The 24,335-nt window shown below is 37.9% G+C and overlaps 1 protein-coding gene across 1 annotated transcript in view; it reads right to left on the minus strand.

Moving 5' to 3' along the window:
- The window catches only part of bach2b (BTB and CNC homology 1, basic leucine zipper transcription factor 2b), a 152,078-nt gene that overhangs the window by 119,478 nt on the left and 8,265 nt on the right, over positions 1–24,335 (minus strand). Inside the window, exon 2 of the mRNA XM_079830606.1 lies at positions 5,830–6,071. Coding sequence (XP_079686732.1) covers positions 5,830–5,844 — 15 coding nt within the window. The 5' untranslated portion in view covers positions 5,845–6,071. The remainder of the gene's footprint in view (positions 1–5,829; positions 6,072–24,335) is intronic.

Raw genomic sequence — 24,335 nt, forward strand, 5'->3', positions numbered from 1 at the left:
AAACACACCCAGAACAGGAGATGGTGTCATAGCCCGTAGTTTCTCACGGGGCAGTAAAATGAACTCGGCCGGCCGGTGTCATATTTGCGATTTATAAAAGAACCAGAGGAAATTAGCTGAAAAGAAGCTACGCAAGCCAACACAAAATGGTCATTTACGCACTGAGTGCCGTCAGTCCTTTCCAAAGGTCTATCTGTCATATTAAAAAGCACACGAAACACCAACCAAACCCCTCAGGGTGCCACCGAATGAGTCACTCTTTAGGACATGACGAAATGAATGTTCGCTAGCACTGAAATCAATAGGCAATTTTGTGTTATTTAATCTTTGGAAGTCCTCCTTACCGGTTGATTTCCCGCATAACGTATCCCTCGCCGAGTGGACATAAACCAAGTTCCATGACGCAAGTGCCAAAACTCAAACCTCCTCTGCGACTCACCGAAAACAAACGGGCACGTGTTTAGAGAAATCTTCAAATCTCGGCTCTCATATTTGCGTTGATCCGCTCAGAAACATTACATCACTGCGAGCCGGGAGCCCCCTGTGGCATCGGGACACTTCACTTGTGTGGTTTCATCAATCAATGCTCTTTGGGAGAAAAGAATGCACGAGAGGGAGGGAGAGACGTGAAAGCCATTTGTTTTCTTTGTTGGGCACAAGCGGAAGACTTGAATCAATAGCCCAAGCCTGTGAATCAAACTCTGGAGGTGGTCCGCTCACAAACAAGCCGCTCTGAGTCACACGTTTTAACGAGTCATTGCTCTCGGACATGGGAGAGAATGAGAAACACACCACTGTACAGTTCGGGCCTGATGCAGCTGTGCTGGGCATCCTAATCCATGACATTACAACACACTCAAATCACTCTTTCCTTTCTGGTCTTTTTCCCTCATCCACTTCGCTGGCTGGCTTAATGTGAAACTCATAAAGTCGTAACACGAGTTATGTTACCCAGTTGCATTACTTAAAGCCAAAAAATGAAAACTCAGTCATCATTTACTTTCCAATGGGGTTCGATGTTGTTTTGGACCCCATTGACTGGTCTTTAAAATGTTGTGCTCTACAAAAGAAGTTTGGAATGACATGAAGTTGAGTAAATGATAACAACTTTCGGAGTTTGCGACAGAGATAGGAGAGCGAAAAATCAAAACAAAAGCGCCTGCTGCTTTTCCCTTCCACACAATCCAGTCATTCAAAGGCATTCGTGGTGCATGATGGGGGAAACTTCACCCACTCAGAGTTATAAGTGCATGCAACATGCCTCACTACGACACGAACAATGTCCTCTTTCACTGGCTTCACCCCATGCTGCACATGCAGAAAAGCACACTGGGAACGGGACAGATCGCTGCCTCACAGACAGTACACACACACTCTGAGGAACAACTGAGGATAGATACAGAAGAATGACACAGGACATACAGTAAACTTGACATGTCGGTTATTAGCAATGTACCAATTTATGGATATGCCAAAACTAAAGATCACATGAGATGTAGGGGAGAGCGGAGCACAACCTAACGCTTTTTGACTTTCTCAGTTTGTGGAAATCCAATTGGGGTTCAGAGTATTTCTTTTTTCCCACATTAATTGCACACGTCTAGTACAATTATGTGGTTTTGTTTCATTAATACAGTGTATACTTTTTTTCTTGATTTACCCCGAAAAAATGGAAGTGAAATGTGACAACCTGAAATGTTTGTGAAATGTTTGTAACATATGGTGGGGCACAATGTAACATGACCAAATAACAGCTTACAATGTTATCTGATATAATCAAAAAAATATACAAGACAAACTAAAATATTTTGTCAACAAAATACAATTATTCACTTTTTTAAATAAAAAAAATGGCATTTTTTATTTATTAAAAATATAAGCATTTTTGAGTTTGACTACAAACACAATCGCTAAATACAGCTATAGCATAGTTCAAAACATAATAATAATGAATCATTTCTGAACATTAACTCAGTATTCCCCCTTTTCTCATAGTTACTCAAAAGAATTCATAAAAGTATAGAATATAATGGCGTATTTCTAATAGGGGCTCATTGTAACGCAGTGTTACAACAGAATTGTGAGATATAAAGTCAGAATTGCAAAGTATTGTCAGAATTGCAAAATATTGTCAGAATTGCTAGATATAAACGCGCAATAGTGAGTTATAAAGTCAGAATTGTGAAATATTGTCAGAATTGCGAGATATGAACTTCCAAATCTGACTTCTCGCAATTGCGAGTTTATATCTCACAATTCTGACTTTATATCCTGCAATAGCGAGTTATAAAGTCAGAATTGAGAAATTGTCAGAATTGCGAGATATTTACATTTACATTTACATTTACGCATTTGGCAGACGCTTTTATCCAAAGCGACTTACATTGCATTCAAAGTACACATTTTACATTTTGTCAGTTCTTGCTTTCCCTGGGAATCAAACCCATGACCTTGGCGTTGCTAGCGCCACGCTCTACTGTTTGAGCTACAAAGATATAAAGTCAGAATTGCGAGATATAAACTCACAATTCTGACATTATACTGTATATATAAATAAATATATGACTTCTTTCAGACGAACACAATCGGAGTTGTATTAAAAATGTCCAGGCTCTTCCAAGCTTTATAATGGCAGTGAATGGAGGATGAGATTTTGAAACCCAAAAAAGTGCATCCATCCATCATAAAAGTACTCCACACGGCTCCAGTAGTGTAAGAAAAATATCCATATTTAACACTTTATAGACTAAAACAACTAGCTTCCGACTTACGGCACAAGAGTAACTCCTGATGCGATGTATGACGCGATGAAAGACGTAGGATGTAGGAGTAGCGTAAAGGCTGATTTATACTTCTGCGTCGGACCTACGCCGTATCCTCTACGCCGCAAGTTACGCGCCGGTTTTCATTTATACTTCTGCGTTGTTGTCCGCGTCAATGTGCAATTACACATGCTTCCGCTAGTAAGCAGTGTCCACGGGCATGGTGATGGTGTAACCCACAGTATCAAGGCACAAGCCGAAGAAGAAGCAGCTTGTTGTGGACATTGTCGAGGAGTAGCAGCAGCAGTGCTGGTGGCAAATAGATAGCGGCTTTTCTTGCAGCTTGAGTTGTATTTAATACAAGTTAAGCATCTCTAGTTGATTAGTAGAGTTACATAGGAGGCGATCTGACGCTGGAATGCGTTTTTGAAATCATGCAGAGTGCCGCTCGTGGCCGCTGTTTTCAGTATCGGTGGCTCGTGCACAGACAAGCGCTTCAATCGATTGCTGTTGCGGAGACTTTATTCGTTCCGTTGAAATCACAGAAACGAAATGCACCCAAATGTGTCCCTGTTCTTGATATACAACCACTGATTAAAGGGTTATTTTAGTGAGTAACCATTAAGCTTTGTATTTAAACTGGGTCATTTATGCAGTAGAAATGTGAAATTATTTTTGAATTTGGTGCCTTCTAGACTGAGAAAAGACAGAAAATTATTTTTTGTCTCATGTGAATGAAAGACAACAACTCCCAGAATGCACTTGCTTCGCTGCCCTACGAGGCCACTCCGTACACCGTCGTTTCGATTTTCATAGTAATACAATCATTTCGTTTAGATAGAGAATAAACACTACAGTTAAAAACTGAACGTGTCTTTTCTGAATTTTGTATTAAAGGGGTCATATGATGCGACTTCTTGTTTACCGTTGTCTTTAGTGTGTCATGTAGCTCTTTGTGTAAGAGATCTGCAGAGTTACGAAGCATAACGTCTCAAACCCAGAGGGATATTCTTTGTTATTCTAAGTTAAGGCTCAGCCACACCTTCCTAAAACGCTTCGTTCAAACACACCCCCACAAATCTACGTCAGTCTGTGGGGGCAGAGTTTCATAATGTATACGCAAAGAAAGAAGGCGTAACTTTTATTGACGTCGCCGGCGCGTCGTGGAGACGCTGTGTTTTTCGTTGCGAAAGCCAAAGTACTTTGTTAGGGGACCGTTAGAAAACAGGGGCTAAGCTTTAGTTACAACTCTGTTCCAGAAGAGTACAATACTAATATTCGACTGTGTGTTGCGCATTTTTCGGATGACCGTTTCTAGCACCAGACCGTTTCTACGTCTTTGTTGTTTCTACGATAACAAGTGCAAACGGACTGGTCCAGTTGCGCTGGCAATGTTGATCGATCAGCTTGGTCATCTGCATCATCCGGATCAGATTTGGGCTTGAATTGATAAGGTAGGACCGACATTTCCATCTGTCAATATTGCTTTATGAGCTGATGTTCCAAATATGGTAAGAAGCGTGACATTTCCGTTAGACGCTTAAGGTATTCGGTTCAATCACAATGCACTGGATCGCTGGCCAATCAGAGCACACCGCACTTTTCAGAACGATGAGAGGGGCAACAATACAGTATGTGTAAAATTACTTTTTTGAACCTAAAACCGCATGAACACATTGCTTTAAACCAAATACACAAAATAATGTTCTTTTTAGAACCATCATATGACCACTTTAAACTAGAAAAATGCAAAACAGAAGCATTTCCACAATGCAAGTCTCAAACATTTGGATTCCACTGTCATTACAATAGTCAGGTGTGGCATGGCTAACATTACAAGCCTTTGGAGATCTGCATAAGTTCTGCCCTCAAACAAAAATCATTGATTTGTGCCCTTCTGATCTGCATTACAGACCAGAAATCTGCTCTCAACATCTCATACTTAAAGGGAGAGTTCACCAAAAAATGAGCCATTGACTACCATAGTGGGGGAAAAAAATACTATGGTAGTCAATGGCTGCCGAGATCTGCTTGGTTACAAACATTCTTCCAAATATCTTCCCTTGTGTTTAGCAGAAGAAAGAAATCCATACAGGTGGAACAACTTGAGGGTGAGTAAATGATGACACGGTTTCCATTTTTGGGTGAACTATCCCTTTAAGAACTTTCTACACAACAACAGAAAAGGCTAAATAACCAGCAGCATCACCTATGCAAGTCTGTGAGGGAGTATAAAGACCCTGAGACAAAGTTTTCCTTTGTCCTTTTTAATAGTACACTAATGAAGACATAATGCTACAAACACATACGGTGTATGTGAGGCCGTTAACTCGAGGATTTGAGACTCACGTTTCAAAATTACGCAATTTTTCCCTCTCGCAGCATGACAAGCCGCTCCACCGTATTAATAGTTCAACTGGAATCTATGACTGAACATTAAGGGAAAGAAAGACAAAATTAATCCAAAAAAGGTGCTGCAATGCATTCATAATTTAGATGGAACCTTTTTTTTTTTGCAGGAATTCACCATCAACAAGTTAATATTAGTCACTCTGTGGCTCGATATATTTTTTTATACGGTTGATATTTGCAGCACCTGGAGAGGAAACTGAAAAAGGAAGCTTTATTTCCTTTGCAAGGCACTTTAGAAATGGACGTAAACAAACTAGAGTAGAAAAACAAAACGTGTATCAAATCTATTGTTTATTGCCGCAGTTTCGCCCTTCTCCTCAAAATGGCAGACTTCCTAACTGAAACTACACACTAGATTTGCTTTTTTTAATGGAGATCTTTTGCAAGATTGTAGGTTGTTTCATTCAGCTCTACAAGGGGACAACTGGACACCTGTCGAACGTTTAACTGACCTGATACTCTGCTATGAACGTGATTGACTTCCAGGCTGTTGGGTCAATGTGAAATGATTCAAAAGTCTTTCAAAATCACATCCAACAAAACACAGCAATAGCAATCCCAGACCCGGTGACAGAACAAGACGCCCATGTGTTATGCATATGCATGAGGTGTAAAAGCAAAAGCCATGAAATTCAACTCAAACTTGATCACTCACAGTGGTCTGTTCCATTGTTTGACTGCTCTGACAGGAGGTGTTAGCATGCGCTGAGATGCTCCTGATTGAGACGCATGTTGCAGTGCAGCGCCGGCAACAGTTCTCGCCTGGGTTTTTGGGGTCGACAGCACAGGCCTCCTAAGAAAGGGACGTCTCTCTGCGTGGAGTAAGCTCCACCTCGGTCACGCTAACACACGCCCCTTGGACTTCATTGACTGTAAACCCCAGCCATACTTCCTTTCCTGTAATGAACAGTGCATTTCTTATTATCATACATTATATCTTTTTCAGATAAACACAACAACCAATGAGGCTTTACGTCTTATCAGGCACAGCAAGCTTGCTCTAAATGAAAGATGTCTTGAACTTGTGGCAGAGCGACGGCTGTGAAATATAGTTTACAAAGCGATTTACATTACTTGTAGTCTCAGAAAGCAGGTATTTGATTCTGTGTTGGAAACTTGCTATCTTGCTAATATATTTGCGTTCTCTGCCATGCAGCTAACATTCTATAAAGAGGTTTATTTTACCTGCGAATCATCATCTATGACATTAAATTATGAAAAAAGCATAATTCTAATAATTCATTATATTATATGTCCATTCATTATATTAGAGTTGCATTTCACTTTTTTTTCTTTTTGGACAGATTTAGGTTTTACTAAAGGTTCTATTGAAGTTTAAAACATTTATCTGTAAAAATTCGTAAGATTTCCAGTAAAAAAAAAAAAAGGTTCTGCTTTCACAGTTGGTGAAAAATGTATTCACTGGTAAAATAAACTGTATGGGGAACACATATTCACTATTAACTATGACTTTTGCCTCAATAAACTCCTAATTTACTGCTTATAATAGTTGGTAAGGTAGTTTTTGTAGCGTTTAAGTTTAGGATTAAGAGATGCAGAATAAGGCAATAATATGTGCTTTATAAGTACTAATAAACAGCCAATATCATACTAATAAGCAACTAGTTAATAGTGAGAATTGAACCCTAAAACAAAGTGTTAGCAATAAACTTAAAGATAAGTAATTCTAATAAGTTCTAATGTAAAATAAAACCATAATATGTTTTATATCAAATTAATCAATTTATTGAATAGAAAACCAATAACCAGAAAAGAAATTCATGTGATAATACACGTTTGTTTCTTTTTCTGGAACTAGCTTCATGGAAACATATTTAAATGTTGAAAACCATGTAGGTATGTGCCAGACAGGCTGAAATGTTACATCACACCACATTTTTGGCTTTCCTTTTTTCCACTTCTTCAACATAGTAATTGCTGTAAGCATTTGCCTTTTGGCAAAAATGGAGTCCTGTTCTGCAAGACCTTCCCTGTCTGTGTCTATACGAGGAGACAAACAAACCGGACTAGTTATCTTAGGCTTCTGTGTATCTGCAAATGTTCCACTATGAGGCGTCAAACTGAACAAATATTTCTGCATAACAACATCATGGCAACTTACACACCTGCAGACCAAACAGGAAAAAAAGAGAAGATAATAATACAGAAAATATTGTTTTTTTTTTAAGTAAGGAAGATTAAAAATAGAGGGCTTATAAATGGCTTGGTTTCAGAATGTTTTTATTTTTTTTATTTGACAGTTATTAACGTTGCTTTTTTGTTTGTTCATTGAAAGGACAAAAATATCTAAATATCCAGAAACTATTTTTACATCACCATTTGAAAAAAGCTAAACAATTAACGTTGTTTAATAAAAAATAAATTAATACTTATTATTTTGTTATGAAAAAAAAGATGATTCTTTAAAGGTTCTTTGCATGTTCTATTTAGAACCTGAAGAACCCTTTATATGTTGAAATGGTTCTTTATGTTAGAGTTTATTTTATTCCCGCCTTTTTGTTTTTCAAATCTGTAACTGTCAAAGCCACCTCATTACTGATTTTCTGGAGCTACACACTCTCAACAGGTAAATTATTTCTTTCTTAAATTTGAACTTAAATTTTAAATGGTTTCCTAGTTAATGTTTCAGTTAGGGATACTCATCTTCTCTAACAGAGATATTGAATTTATGATCCATGGAGATTGATGACTGTATATCACTTTTTCCTTTTACCATGTACTATAAACCCAAATAAGTTGGCAAAACTCAAAAAATTTGATTAGTATGCAGTTTCATCTAAAAATTTAAGTAAGCAGAACTTGCAGATGGGAAATAGAAATCTCCGCCTAGTTTCAGTTAAATTTAAATTAGTCTTAAATTAAGAGAAACAAGTTCATAAAACTCAAAACAACGAAGCAATTCAGATTACTTTAAATGTGTCAGTTTTGTGAACTCAAAAGTAAAAGAAAGTTCTAAATACTCATAAAAGTTAATTTGTTTGAACTCATTTGTTTTAAGTTTGCCCTACTCAACCCAATTCATTATTTTGAGTGTTAGGGTTTACAGTGAAGGGCTCACATACGGTCAATTTTTGTTAATTTTGGCCTACATAAACATAATTGTTTTTACATAATCAAATAGAGCAGACAAACTGTAACTCTAAACTCAATTGTGTCTCTGCCACTCACACACATAATGAAGGACGTGCAGACATCATAGAGGATTGTGAAGATATTTCACAGGAACTTGCTCTTCATTACATCTATATCATGTTCAATGTCAATTGTTATTTATTCAAGTATTCAGCTAATAACGGTTGTTAGAGTGGTCATTTGTGATACAATTTGCCATCAATAAAAAATAAAAGTACCTAATTGACACAAGCTTCTTTTTTATATAAATGTAAAACCCAAATAGAGAAAAGATACATATAAGACCAGGCAGATAGAGGACTAAAAAAAACAATATTAATAATGCTAATATTAATAATATGAACTAATGGAAACAAACAGTTGTTGAAAAGGTTATTTATAACACCATTAAGCTCCCACTTTCCCCTTATAAAAAAACGAGGTTCTATTACCTCCACAAATGGTTCTGCTATTGTTACAAGCCTAATTTGGTACCGTTTAGAACCATATTAAAACATCCACATTAAAAACTTTTCTTACAAGGAAATTACAGCACTCAAAGCTATCTAAAACACTACCAGCGAGTCTTAGCTAGACAATTAGAGGCGGCTGCATGTTTTCTTTCAAGACACTCATCATTGGAATGGCCAGGTCTTGGACTCATTGACCCCTGCCACTTAAACCTGTTGACTGTAAGTTAAGGTCACAACTATTGACTGCAAGGCACATAAATCTGTCTGTATAAAGGTGGGCGGACCAGCTTTTCTATCAGCTACCTGATAAATCGAGCTTGACTCTCGCCGTGCAGAGAGAGAGAGAGAGAGAGAGAGATCCATTTATGGATCAATGCATTCATAACAGCAATATTACATGGAGTGTGTATAGAACATTCAATGCTTTTGAGGTCTGTGGTCGTGACCATTGCACTCTTGGGTTGAGAAACTGTAAGTCTGTCCTGCGCACACACACCCACGTCAAGCTTCCCACCTCAGGCAAGTAAAAGCAGCATTCCATACGTCAAACTAAACTATATGACTCTGAAATACCAATCTTTTCCTTTCTGCAGAGCGGGGTGAAACATCATTTCCTTTGACCTCCGGCTTATGTTTACCACGGCAACATTCAGCAAAAAGATGTCAAATGTGGTGTTTTGTGTGCTCTTGCACAGTTTCTTTCTAACCTTTTTCGAAATATTTTTTTCTGTCGTATATATATATATATATATATATATGAGAGCGGGGCACAACCTAACGCTTTTTGACTTTCTCAGTTTGTGGAAAGCCACTTGGGGTTCAGAGTATTTCTTTTTTCCCACAATAATATCTATGTGGTTTTGTGTCATTAATACAGTGTGTACTTTTTTTCTTGATTTACCCCGAAAGAATGGAAGTGAAATGTGAATAAATGCCCCATATGTGGGGTACATTGTAACATGTGAGGGGCACATTGTACACTGTAAAAATTCAACTCACAAAACTTTTGACTAATGATTATGGTTTAGTTAACTGGACAATAAAATGCAAAAAAAAAAGTTTGGTTAACCAGTGAAAAGAAGTTGGTTCAACAATCACTGGACCAACCTAGTATTAATTCGATTTTTAAATGCAAGTTAACAAGCATACAAGTTGCAACAAGTTAACAATGCATTCTGGTTGCATCAGGCAAAACTCATCCATGGCTCCCAGAATGCATTGCTGCATGAAGCATGTCACCATTGTTGAGATTCATAAGCTGATTCTTGATGTCTATGGGAGTAAATCTCACAGGTGGTTAAAGTGCAAAGTGTACAATCTGTTTTAAACCTCATTCAGCTTTTCTGATTAGAACCTTGCTGGATATATTCTAGAATCACAATAAAACAAAGTTAATTGTATATTGCTCATATTAAACTCAGTGAATTAAGCCACTACACAATGATTATATTCTTATCATCGAGCAGCCGACAGCATCTGATTGCGTTTTCTCTTGCCATAGCAAACAGCAGCCACACTGTAAAATCAAACAGTGATTCTAACTAACACTTTTTAGTTAACTTTACTTAGTGTCTTAACTCATGTGTAAAAATCTAGTAATCTGTACTATTCACCTACTATTCCTTGTTTACTCAAACCAATAAATTATTCTTAACTTGGTTTTTCTGAGTGGCATTTTGTGAAGCAAAAAAACAAAAACACATCACCATTATGGTGATCAGTGTTCCCTTTGGTTGGGCACTTGGAACATTCATATTATTATTATAACTCTCTTTCTGATGCAGCGATGCAACAGGAAATCACAGTTATTTGGTTTCAAATGAAGAGAAGTAATAGGTTTCTTGGAAAAGTTGACCTAGTTTTTGACTGAATAATTAACTAGTTATGAAATTAAGATCACCTTTTAAAATGAACCTATGTAATATTTATTTTTATGTCATATAATGATCGTTTACAATTTTAATTGCTAACACTTATGCCATAAACACCTGTGGAACTTTTAATTGGGTTGATATAATAATCCCTCTATATTTGTAACAATATCTTGCCGTTGATCCTGCTTGAGTCACACACAGACTTCAACATTCAGCATGCAAAACACGTAACAGTAAATCTAAAGCAAAAGATCAAGTATTCTCTACAGTTAATTTTTTAGTTTCTAGAACTCTTGTGTAAGTGAACTATACTAATTTGTTGGCACAACATACTATTCCTATTTCACTTTACTTGTTATTTTAAGGCAATCGGTTTGCATGCTTTTTTTCAAGTAAGTCTAACTTATTCGATTTTACAGTGCAGAGAAACACTAACATTAAAAACTCGTCAAACTGTCCAACTACATAAAACACTGATCACCATGATGGTGACATACAAAAAAAAAAAATTCAACACAAAATACAAAAACTATAAAAACTCAATCAGATGAACAAAAGATCTTATATTGGAAGACATGTGACCTTACTCAGTTAATTGAGTTAAGTGAACTACTTTGTTTAAAAGTTAAAAGTTATGTCAAATTTTCTTTTTTACAGTGTAACAAAATGTAAGCTTAAAATGTTATCTGATCTAATAAAAAATATCCAAGACAAATTCAAATATTTTGTCAATAAAATACAATTATTAACTTTTTCATATAAAAAAATGGCATTTTTTAATAATTAAAAATAAATAACTTTTTTTTAACTTTGACAGCAAACACACCACAAAACACAGCATAGTTCAAAACATACTAATGATTCATAATTTCTGAACATTATTCACCTTTTTCTCAATAGAATTCATAAAAGTATAGAATATAATAGCATAGTTCTAATAGGGGCATATTGTAACACAGTGTGACAACATGCTTGATATGAGATTAAAATAATATCAGATTTGTCTCATTTTAAATAAACACACAAAACAGATGAAAAATTGACTCAAGTAAGAAATTTACTTTTTGCTATGGTCAAATAAATGTTCAGTGATATCTTCCAAAGATTGTTTTAATTTTGGCACATTTTTTCCTATATATAGTGTTGATATGGCAACTAGTAAATGCACTAAGTTTCGTCATCCTGACATGTGTGGAAAGTTTTAAACCATGTGTGTTACAACTAACCCCGCGTTAGGTTGTACCCCACTCATCCCTACTGCTGTTAAGACGCGGCAAAAACATCTCTATGCAAATAAAGACAGAACAAAGAAAAGCTGTCTTGTTCTGCAAGCCACACTGCAAGAGCTCAACCAATAAGAGGGTTCTGCCAGGCAGCGTAAACCCACCACCGGTGCACGGTGTTGATTTGGTAAAGACACGACGATTTACTGTACATTTGAGACAGGAAGTGGTCACGCCACCCCTGCTGCTCCACTCCCACCTCTTACCCCTCCCCCTCACCACCTGTGCGAGTCTCACAGGATGCACACACATTTACACACCTCCAGCTGCACAAAGAGTAAAACCACATATCATACTTGTTTTTATTCATTCACACCTCAGTGCCCCACAAATCATCAATTTACTACAGAGAACGTAAAATGCCTCTCAGACAATAAACTGTTGTTTTGAAGGTTAGCTACTACTAAGCAAGCAGTCAGTCACCCACGCATCATTTCAAAAATTATCAAACGAATGACAAAACACACGGTCCGCAAGTTGTCTAGCTGATAAAGGTTACACTTTACAATAAGGTTTCATTAGTTAACATGAACTAATACTTCTACAGCATTTATGAATCTTAGTTAATGTTAAAATCTAAAGTTGTATTTGTTAGCATTAGTTAATGCACTGTGAACTAACATGAACAAACAGTTGTATTTGTATTAACAAACATTAACCAGGATTAATAAATGCTTTAACAAATGTATTTCTCATTGTTAGGTTATGTAATATTAACAAATAAGATGTTACCGAAAAAAATAGAACTATATGAATTATTATTAAATATTAAAACACTTAAAATAGTAATTAAAAGTAAAAAATCCTTTAATATTAATGATTTTTTTAATCTACTTGATTATTCATTTATACTGATTATAATTATAAACATGGTAAAAATACAGTTAATTATACAAAATAACAAATAATAATACAAAAAAAATGTATACCAAGTTTTTATTCTAAAAATTATTCTAGTTAATTGTGTTAACATAAATTTATGATACAAATTAATGTTGCCAGCTAGTGAACATCCCCTCATTTAGGACCAAAGTCTTATATCACATGGAGTAATTTTATTTCACAATAACTATATATCATAATAGTTATTTTTGCTTTACATAAGGTTATGATACCTTTGAAATATCAAAATTCGTATCACCATTTTCAATATCATTTAAAAAACTACGAGCCTAAAAAAAAACTCTCAAGCTTACTGAAGACAAATAACAGTGATAAAGAAAGAGCAAAGAAAACAATAGACAAAAGTGAAATTAAAACTGAATAAAAACTTCAAGCACTAAAGATACTACATAAAATTAAAATAAGCAATCAAATGTATAAAAAACAAACAATACATGGTCTTTACTGTGTAAATTTAATATACAATTATTCTTATTAAAGTAACAAAAGTGATTCAGTCAAGAGCAGTGAGAGATTTTCTCTCTTTATTTGTTTGATTAGCATTAATAATGAGAGCAGGTGCATTTAGACGCTGTCACTTTAAGAGCGCATTATTCATAGTTTTTACCTGATATCACACGCTTATAGGAACAGCCACCTGGAGGGCAAAACAAGGCTTTCCTCCGTTGCCCACCAGTCATTTTTCCCAGGTTTGTAGTCAGTATTAATGCAGTAAGACAGTGATATTAAAAGACCAAATTCAATATACACCTTATTGATGATGCATGCTTTGTACAGGAAATCAGATGAACACAGAATATTACTGCAACACAAGGTTTCTCTTTTTTTTTTCCATCACCCATTATAAACAAATCGGTTGCTTTCATATTCTGGGCTCATCTGCTCGCCTGTATAGGCTACATCATAAAAAACAGTGTAAACTGATTTTGATCTTTTAACATCACATTTTTAGTACACTTTTAGCACTTTAAGGATTCTTTAGCCTGTCAGTTCACCCTCCGTCTGCTGTTTGATCAGCTCTATAATTATAACGGTTTTACTGCGTAATTAATCTGTTTAAAATTAAGTGGTGCAAGTGGTTAAGTGGTAAGAACTCGATTTAAAATAAAACCCATATCAACAAATCCTAGATTAGTGTTAAACTTTGCTTAATTGAATCCTTATTGGTGCAACCAACCCTAAAGTGTTTTTCACATTAAACGTTTTAGAATGTCCCGTTGTTTTTAGTGATTGAAATACTGCAGCAGGTGCGTAAGTGCCCAAAACTTGCATCTTGTTCACATATCTTTGTTTTAAGATGGGAATTTGACAGGCTTGTGCTGCAGTTCAATGGAGTTCTATGGCGGTTTTGCCCTCCAAGCCTCCGCCACAGTCGAATGACTGAAAACTATGAATACTAGTGCGTTTCTCTCTCAACAGTTTAGCTCACTTATGACTGTTTACTTACAAATACATGGTTACTTTGACACATAGGTATCTGTATTTAACCATTCAAGCCCAATTAGGCAGCAAAAAGCCCTCAGTTCAGTTCTCAAGCGCTCTATTAGCCCTTTTCCACCAGAATGAACCGGGTGCTAGTTCAGAGCCAGTGCTAGTGCCAGTTCGGAGTTGGTTCGACTTATGAGCCTTCTAAGAACCGGTTTGTCTTTCCACGGGTTAGAGAGCCAGCACAGAGCCAGGTCTTACGTCACTGTATACGTCTCATCTTTCTCAGCAACGCTAGCGAAGCAGCGGGAAACACAAACACACCAGGCTTGTTTGAGATGCATCGGACCGATCAGCGTATGATATCAAAACACAGCATGAGCGAGTCAAAAGCATAAGGAGCTGAATGCTGTACTCGTTGTCATACGGCGATCGGTCTGCACAGCTCGCCATAATTTGTATAGACGGAGATTACAATCGAGCAGCTATTAGCTCGATTAGCTATTTCAAAAATGGCGGTCACAAGTTTGTGTTTGTCTTGTTGGTCACGGTAACCCCGCCCCCAGCGCCTGATGCAAGCGGTTCTTACTTCTAGCCCAGCAATTTGGTGCTACTTAAAGGGTTAGTTCAACCAAAAATGAAAATGATGTCATTAATGACGTTCCACACCCATAAGATCTCTGTTCATCTTCGGAACACAGTTTAAGATATTTTAGATTTAGTCCGAGAGCTTTCTGTCCCTCGATTGAAAATGTATGTACGGGATACTGTCCAGAAAGGTAATAAAACATCATCAAAGTAGTCCATGTGACATCAGTGGGTTAGTTAGAATTTTTTGAAGCATCGAAAATACATTTTGTTCAAAAAATAACAAAAACTACGACTTTATTCAGCATTGTCTTCTCTTCTGTGTCAATCCACGTTCACGACTCCGCAGTGACGCTGCTGACGTGTTATCTGGTGCGCCCGAGCTTCATTTACTGTGCGTTCACACCGCGAGAGCGGCATGGTGCGTCTTGGACAATTTGGGCGTCGAGGAGAGTTGAAATCAGCTCAACTTTATGGTAATGAGCTATGACGCGGTTCGGCGGCAACCAATGGGAATGTAGAAGTGCTCCGCTTGAGAGGATCCCAGAGAACGCAGTCCTGGAAACTTTGGTTCCGACCACATTAGTTCCCAAGCAAAATGGAGAATGCTTGTTTTTCAGTGGATCTTATGCTGCGTTCACACCAAACGCGAATAGAGCGTCAAAATCGCGTCTACAGCGTCTAGTTTGACGCGTGAACATTTTGAATCCATTCGCGCATCCGTGGCGAATTGGACGCGCTTAGAAATCGAGCGTTTGAAGCGAAATAGACGCGCGTTCAAGGCGCTCCAGGAGAAATATGTCATAAAACACTCTTTTCATTTTCATTAAAAATATATATTAAACATTAATAGCCACACAGATGTGGTCCAGGCAACTCCTACATTGTCTTCACTGCATGTGTATTTAAATATCATAAAAAAATTAAGTTATGAAACTTCTCTTTGCCCTCAGTCAAAACGATTTGGCAGACAACAAATTGTAGATTCATGACACCAAAGATCGGCCGTTAGATCCACACAAGACGAACCACTACAGGACATCAGAGCCAGCGGCAAACGTCAGAAGGACTAGCCGAGGAAAGGCTGCTCTCGCCGGGGTTAATGAGCGCTGAGTGCCCGGTGATCGCCTGGATCTCACAACTCCACAAACACAAGATAATTTTTTTTTTAAAATAGGCGCTCTCTTTATAAATAAACCACATATTTGAACTTTAAACAACTACATTCTCACCTGTAAAAGTCTTAAAACTACATTTTGTGACACACTAGTAGTATTTTTAAATCATGCAGGGTTTCTCATCATCTCACTATACCACGTGACCACAGCGAGCAGGCTCCTGATTGGTTAACGCGGCGCGAATTGACGTCAAAGTTAAATTTTTTCAACTCGGGCGTCAGACGCGAATTCGCTTCAAACGCGTGAATGCACAAAAGCACCACTCGCGTGTAACGCGCAAGACGCTCAATTCGGGTCCGACACGCGAATGAGGCGGATTCGCATCCTACGCGCCGCGTGAAACGCGCCTTCCGCGCCGCGGGACCTCCAGACACGTGTCAACGTGCCTTACCATTGACTTAACATTGAAATCACTCACGCCAGACGCTCTATTCGCGGGTGTGGAACGACATGAGTCATTAATGACATAATTTTCATTTTTGGGTGAACTAACACTTTAAGAACCACGTTTCCTGGTTCGGAGCTGGTGCTTTATGTGTGGAAAGACAACGAACCGATTTGAAACTAGGCTCTGGCTCCGAACCAGCACTACCTCGGTGGAAAAGGGGTATATGTGCAGCGGCTTCATGTCACGCGTCCCTCAGACAGTGCTGAGAAACACTCTCTCACATATAGTGAAATGAGTTGTCTTTCGCTGCTAATTGTGCTTCTTCAATGATTTAAAAATCATCTGTTTTTAAACCACAATGCTTGAAAACGCATGCGATAAGCTTTCGAACCTCACATGAGCTTAACCGCGATAGAGACGAGTCCAAAATGTTTCTCTCTAAAATTTCTCCCGGTTAGTCGTGTATACCGGTATATCGCCCACCCTCATTACCTAAAAGTATCAGTCTGAAATAGATACAAATAAAATATAAACACTCTGTGAAAATCAGGGGTGTTAGGTGGTCCCTTTTTTAAACCTTCGAAGCGGTTGGTGTAAATTGTGTTAAAACCTGGCTGTAAGTTACCAAACACAGTGATGAAAGCTGTACAAGTACAGGTTAATCCATCCATCACTCCTCTAAAGTGTTAAACACCGTTGACCTCTGCTGAAGGATTATTATTTATTCATGATTATTCATACAAGCGTTCATCATCCGCAGATGTTTCCAATAGACTGCGGTGTAAAACAAGCTCCACACACACAATGGGAATGTTTTGTTCTTCGTTCTGAAGTGCAAAGCAATACAAATAAATCCGTCTGGGAGGAATTCTGACCTTTGCCAGAGCCAGCGTTCCCTCCGAGTGCAGTCCGCCTGCTGAGTCGCTCTGGCAAACGGAAAACAACTCGCCACACAGGGGTCACCCCCGCTGCCCTCCCTCCCTCCCTCCCTCCCTCGCTCCAGCTCCCATTCTGCTTTTACTTGCCGTCTCTCTCTAAAACAATGATCTCACCCACTTACCAGGAATCCGCTGATTGTTTTAAATACCTTCCACTCTTGTGGACTCAAGTCACTTTTTCCCAATCCAGAAAAAAAAGTGCAGAGGGGGAAATAAAATGACCTTGGCAGGAAGTTTAGTATGAGACAGTTCATTCAGGCTCTTAGCCGACATTGTTTTAAATTACTGCCGTCCCATATGGCAATTCAATACGAAGTAATGGAGAAAAAGAACGCGCGAGAGAAAGAGGTCAAAAACATCCACATTTTTCTGCAAGTTATGGTTGGCGTAAAATCTGAGGAATCCGAAAATGAAGTTGCCAAGGTACAGCAACTGTCTCTTTAGTTTTTTTTCCCCAACCAAACTCAAGACCATTTCTCTGACGGAGTGTGTGCAGCGGAGGTTTTGACAGCATAGCTGTGGTATGTTCACCTGGGATAAGCCTCGACAGAGCATCCGATGACGCAGAGAAGCCGAGAAAAAACATCTTGTGCTGGCACAGATGCCCAGACTCTCTCAAATTTTGAATCATTCACATAAAGGTTTATGGTTTGGATGTGTAAATCTGGCATGAAACATTTATAGCAACAATTCACATTTTCCCTGGAATGCTAAAATATGCAGGAAAGCATTTGATGCCGTCATCCTGACAGATGGGGGAAAGAAGAGAGAGAGAAAAAAAGAGAAGAAACAACAAAACACATTTTCCAGGCTGGGTGGCACTAGTGTGTGTATGCATGTGCTTCTTTAGTAAGTTTTGTGGTATAGTGTGTAGGTTATATTTAGACTGAGCATCAATATTGACACAGCACACTGCATATGACTCATCTGTACCGACACAGGCCAGTGACACCCCTGCCCTCCCTCACAGGTTTCCTTAGACCTATTGTGGTGTGAAACCATTTCAGTTTGTGTGTTAGTGACACTGAGTCATATACATATATATTTATGCTCTCAATCGATAACAAAAAGAAAGAATTATATAGCATTTTTTTTCTGTAATTAACCGTGATTCATATTTTTATATTTCACAGTTACTCTCCAAGTGAATGTAGAAACAACTTAAAGACGGCATATTTCAAATATTTTTTGTAATTGCATCTTTTTATGAATGACGGTATCACTGATAATATTCAGATATTGATGTCTTTATGGAATTGATTTAAAAAAAAAATGTATGATAGACATTCAACATTACAGTATAAATTAAAGCTATTAATTTCAACATTTATTAGGCTTTAAAAAATTACTTTTTTACCTGTGGCCTATACCTACACTCTTAAAAATAAAGGTGCCAAGGGATTTTCACAACGATGCCATAGAAGAACTATTTTTGCTTCCCTGGAGAACCGTTTTGTGCAAGGTTCTTTAAAGGACCATTTTTTTCTATCCATGTTATAGTCTAAAGAACCTTTCTACGCTATAAAGAACCTTTTGTGCAATGGAAGGGTTCTTTGGATATTTACGGTTCTTCATGGAGCCAAAGAACCTTTATTTTTAAGAGTGTACCTGTTAGACAAATACAGAAATTGAATAAAGTTATCAAACACCTTTCTTAAAAGGATAGTTCACCAAAAAAATGAAAATTAGCCCATGATTTACTCACCCTCAAGTCATCCTAGGTGTATAAGACATTCTTCTTTCAGACGAATAAAATCAGAGTTATATTAAAAAAGTCCTGGCTCTTCCAAGCTTTATAATGGCATTGACTGTTGCTCCTTTTTTGAAGTCCATAAAAGTGCATCTATCCATCATATAACTGCTCCACACAGCTCCGGGGGGATAATAAAGGCCTTCTGAAGCGAATCGATGTAAGGAAAATATCCATATTTAAAATGTATAAAGTAAAAATTCGGCCAATCCGTATTCAATTTGTGGAAAAAGTGTTGAAAGTGCCTCTGCAGTTCAAAATGCTTGCGCTACCAGTTACGCTCGACAGATGCACTTTTTTATGGACTTCAAAAACAGAGCAACAATCACTGCCATTATAAAGCTTGGATTAGCCAAAACTTTTTTAACATAACTCTGATTGTATTCGTCTGAAAGAAAAATGTCATATACACCTAGGATGGCTTGAGGGTGAGTAAATCATGGACTAATTTAAATTTTTGGGTGAACTATCCCTTTAATGACAGAATCACAGCGACTGGTTTATTAGGCTGCTGCAGAGATGTTCACAAGTCTTTCATCTGGACGCCGAGTCAAGTCTGAAGTCTTTATCACTGGAGTCCGAGTCAAGTCTGGAGTCTTTATCACTGGAGTCCGAGTCAAGTCTGAAGTCTTTAAGCTGGAGTCCGAGTCAAGTCTGAAGTCTTTAAGCTGGAGTCTGAGTCAAGTCTGGAGTCTTTATCACTGGAGTCCGAGTCAAGTCTGAAGTCTTTAAGCTGGAGTCCGAGTCAAGTCTGAAGTCTTTAAGCTGGAGTCCGAGTCAAGTCTGGAGTCTTTATCACTGGAGTCCGAGTCAAGTCTGGAGTCTTTAAGCTGGAGTCCAAGACAAGTCTGGAGTCTTTATCACTGGAGTCCGAGTCAAGTCTGGAGTCTTTAAGCTGGAGTCCAAGACAAGTCTGGAGTCTTTATCACTGGAGTCCGAGTCAAGTCTGGAGTCTTTATCACTGGAGTCCGAGTCAAGTCTGGAGTCTTTAAGCTGGAGTCCGAGTCAAGTCTGGAGTCTTTAAGCTGGAGTCCGAGTCAAGTCTGGAGTCTTTAAGCTGGAGTCCGAGTCAAGTCTGGAGTCTTTAAGCTGGAGTCCGAGTCAAGTCTGGAGTCTTTATCACTGGAGTCCGAGTCAAGTCTGGAGTCTTTAAGCTGGAGTCCAAGACAAGTCTGGAGTCTTTAAGCTGGAGTCCAAGACAAGTCTGGAGTCTTTAAGCTGGAGTCCGAGTCAAGTCTGGAGTCTTTAAGCTGGAGTCCGAGTCAAGTCTGGAGTCTTTAAGCTGGAGTCCAAGACAAGTCTGGAGTCTTTATCACTGGAGTCCGAGTCAAGTCTGGAGTCTTTAAGCTGGAGTCCAAGACAAGTCTGGAGTCTTTAAGCTGGAGTCCGAGTCAATCTGGAGTCTTTAAGCTGGAGTCCGAGTCAAGTCTGGAGTCTTTAAGCTGGAGTCCGAGTCAAGTCTGGAGTCTTTAAGCTGGAGTCCAAGACAAGTCTGGAGTCTTTATCACTGGAGTCCGAGTCAAGTCTGGAGTCTTTAAGCTGGAGTCCAAGACAAGTCTGGAGTCTTTAAGCTGGAGTCCGAGTCAATCTGGAGTCTTTAAGCTGGAGTCCGAGTCAAGTCTGGAGTCTTTAAGCTGGAGTCCGAGTCAAGTCTGGAGTCTTTATCACTGGAGTCCGAGTCAAGTCTGGAGTCTTTAAGCTGGAGTCCGAGTCAAGTCTGGAGTCTTTAAGCTGGAGTCCGAGTCAAGTCTGGAGTCTTTAAGCTGGAGTCCAAGACAAGTCTGGAGTCTTTAAGCTGGAGTCCGAGTCAAGTCTGGAGTCTTTATCACTGGAGTCCGAGTCAAGTCTGGAGTCTTTAAGCTGGAGTCCGAGTCAAGTCTGGAGTCTATTTTCACGAGTCCGAGTCGAGTCTCAAGTCATTTTATGTCATACAAAAAAAAAGACATAATATTCAAAAATCCAAAATTTTTTTTTAATAGACAAAATGTGATCTTTCTATCATCTGTTTTGTTTGTAATAAAAGTCCTAAAATGTAAGATGATACATCCAGCCGTATGTTATAATCATTATAATGTGAAAAAAAAAAAAAAACTATTGTCCTGGCAATAGGACAAGTATTAATTTTCAATACAGTCGCTGGGTGGACACAAGATAGCGCCATTCATGTTTGTTACACAGCGTTGTTATTGACGACAGACATTATCAGAAAATAATCAAACCGAACGTTTCTAGTTGTTTCTAGTCAATAGAAAACTTTTCAGCATGATTGCGATGCGTTAAATATGCTCTTTAAGCAATAAACGGATTAACATCTTTCTAACTCTCTCGTGTCTACATTAAGAGAGAGAAAAGCTGCGAAAAGATTGATAAAAGTAAAATGTAGTGCTAGGTTTAAAGGTTAGATATGATTCATGTTTTAACAGGATGGCAACCCAAAAGAGCCACTCGGCTACACCACAGTAAAACAGCTAACGTTACACCGTCAGCTGTGTGAGTTAAAGGGTTAGTTCACCCAAAAATGAAAATTCTGTCATTAATGACTTACCCTCATGTCGTTCGACACCCGTAAGACCTCCGTTCATCTTCAGAACACACATGCAGATATTTTAGTTGAAATCTGATGGCTCAGAAAGGCCTCCATTGGCACAATACACTTTACACTCTCAAGACCCATAAAAGCTACTAAAGACGTCGTTACAAAGTCCATCTCACTACAGTGGTTCTACAATAACTTTATGGAGTGACGAGAATAGTTTTTGTGCGCAAAAAAACCCTAAATAACGACTTATATAGTGATGACGATTTCAAAACACGGCATCATGAAGCTTCGAAGCGTTATGAATCAGTGAGTCGAATCATGATTCTGCTGATTCGACTCACTGATTCATAACGCTTCGAAGCTTCATGATGCCGTGTTTTGAAATCGGTAATCACTATACAAGTCGTTATTTTGGGGTTTTTTTGCGCACAAAATCTATTCTGGCCATCAGATTTCAACTAAAATATCTTCATTTGTGTTCCGAAGATGAACAGAGGTCTTACGGGTGTCGAACGGCATGAGGGTGAGGAATTAATGACAGAATTTTCATTTTTGGGTTTTAATGTCACTAACCTTTGTGGACGCGATGTCTAATAAAATGACGTTCCTGCGTCTTGAATGGTTTTCCACACATTCTTTGCATCTGGCCGATCTGACACTGTAACAAATCCATATGTGAGAACATATGGCACGATGGATCCTGTCATGTTTCATAGGACTCTTATGACGCGCGCAATACACGGACATCCGTAATAAAATGCTCTAACAAGGGTCCGACCTACCACGTCACGTACATGTGAAGCAGATATTATAACATTCAAATAAAGATTTTTTTATTTTATTTACAATAGATAAGGATTAAAGTCTTTTTTGTTGAGTCGAGTCAAGTCTGAAGTAATTTCAGGTGGAGTCCCGAGTCAAGTCTGAAGTCTCATAAAATGCGACTCGAGTGCGACTCGAGTGCGACTCGAGTCCGAGTCACTAACTCGAGTGCCCATTTTCTCACAACTCTTTAAGTTAATTTAAGATGTTTTTTAACTCATTTAAGACGGCTCTTATGAGGATACTCGACAAAACGGGCATTTTGGCATAAGTTGTTTAATGTTCGTTCAAGCGCGCATGAGAACTTGATTCTGGCGAGCATCTTTCTGTGTGTCGCGTGTGTGTCACATAGTCAGGACATTCACAGACGGCGCATTCTCTTTTGTCTCGTCACCCTTGAATGGTTTAAAAGCATTTGCATGAATAAGAGCGTGATCATATAATGTAACGCTAGCCAAAGAATGATACAAAAATGGATGCTACGTTAATTGCATTAAATATTTTTTACGCGTTAAATTGAAAAATAGATTTTGCCAGCTTTCTCTCTCTCTAAATATACTGTATATATACACACACAGTATATATATATGTCTGTGTGTGTGTATGTGTGTAATTGCCTGAGGCTATGCCTGGCCCACATTCACTGCAGCGCTTGGACTGGCTGTTTGCAGGAGGTAAAAACACTTCTGCCTGCTTCACTCGGGTCACTGATTGCCGGTTTGTCATTTCTGGAGTAGTGCTGAAGTACTCAGAGCTTAAGGCTTCGGAGCAGCCGAGCATTGATAAGGTGTCCTGGAGATTTCTGCAGACAGCAGCACATCAGCGCATAAATAATGCTGGAGCAGTTAAGAGTGTGAGAAAGAGAGGGAGAGTTGCAAACAGAGATCCAGTGACACTACATTTGCAGCTTTCCAATTCCCATGGTGCCTATTGTACATTCATCCCTCCATATATAGAGGATATCTGAAGTTAACTTGGCGTGCTAAAATTAGCTCATTTTGAATACCCTGCAATGTTAAATATGATGCAAAAACATACTTTTAAATAGGCTACATGATATAAATGCACGCGTAGTAAAGTTTGGATAAATGTAAAAAATGTAAAAATAAATGAATGCTACATAATTAATTAGCCTAAATTAAGCTAATTAATACTGTTATTCATGCATTCAAATGATCAAAAGAGAGATTAAAAACTTATATTTGAATTCATTTATTTAAAAAAATGCTTTTGAACTTTCTATCTATAAGAAATATACATGCATATATTACAAATGTTTCTCTTACAAATCAGCATATTAGAATGATTTCTGAAGGATCGTGTGACACTGATGATTCAAAAATTCAGCTTTGCATCACAGAAATAAATTACATTTTAAAATATATTCTAATAGAATTACAGTTGTTAAATTGTAATAATATTTGACAGTGCAACTGTTAATAAGCCTTGGTGAGCACAACAGACTCAAACATTTTTAACGCCAGTGTATATTAATATATAAATATAACATCTGCATTTAAATATAAATATACATTTAATATTTACAATTAAATGTAAATATAAATTCTTAATATTATAGATATCTGTTTAAATTAATATAATTTGTCATAGTCATTATAAATGACTGTGCAAAATAATTTAATTATTAATATGTAAGAGTCATTTTAACAGTTGATCAAGATAAATCAGATTAATCAAGCTTAAAGAACTCATTTATTTTAGTACTCAGGCGGTGTTTAAAAACAGGCGGTAGCTTTTCACCTGCTGGTAAGTCATATGACGTGATAGATGTATACATGTTCCCTATGCCCAATTGCAGTCTTTGAGACTGATCATATATGCGGTCCACCAGTTGGACCTAACCGCTC

This window comes from Gobio gobio (assembly GCF_949357685.1).
Source record: "Gobio gobio genome assembly, chromosome: 12".
NCBI lineage: Eukaryota > Metazoa > Chordata > Actinopteri > Cypriniformes > Gobionidae > Gobio > Gobio gobio.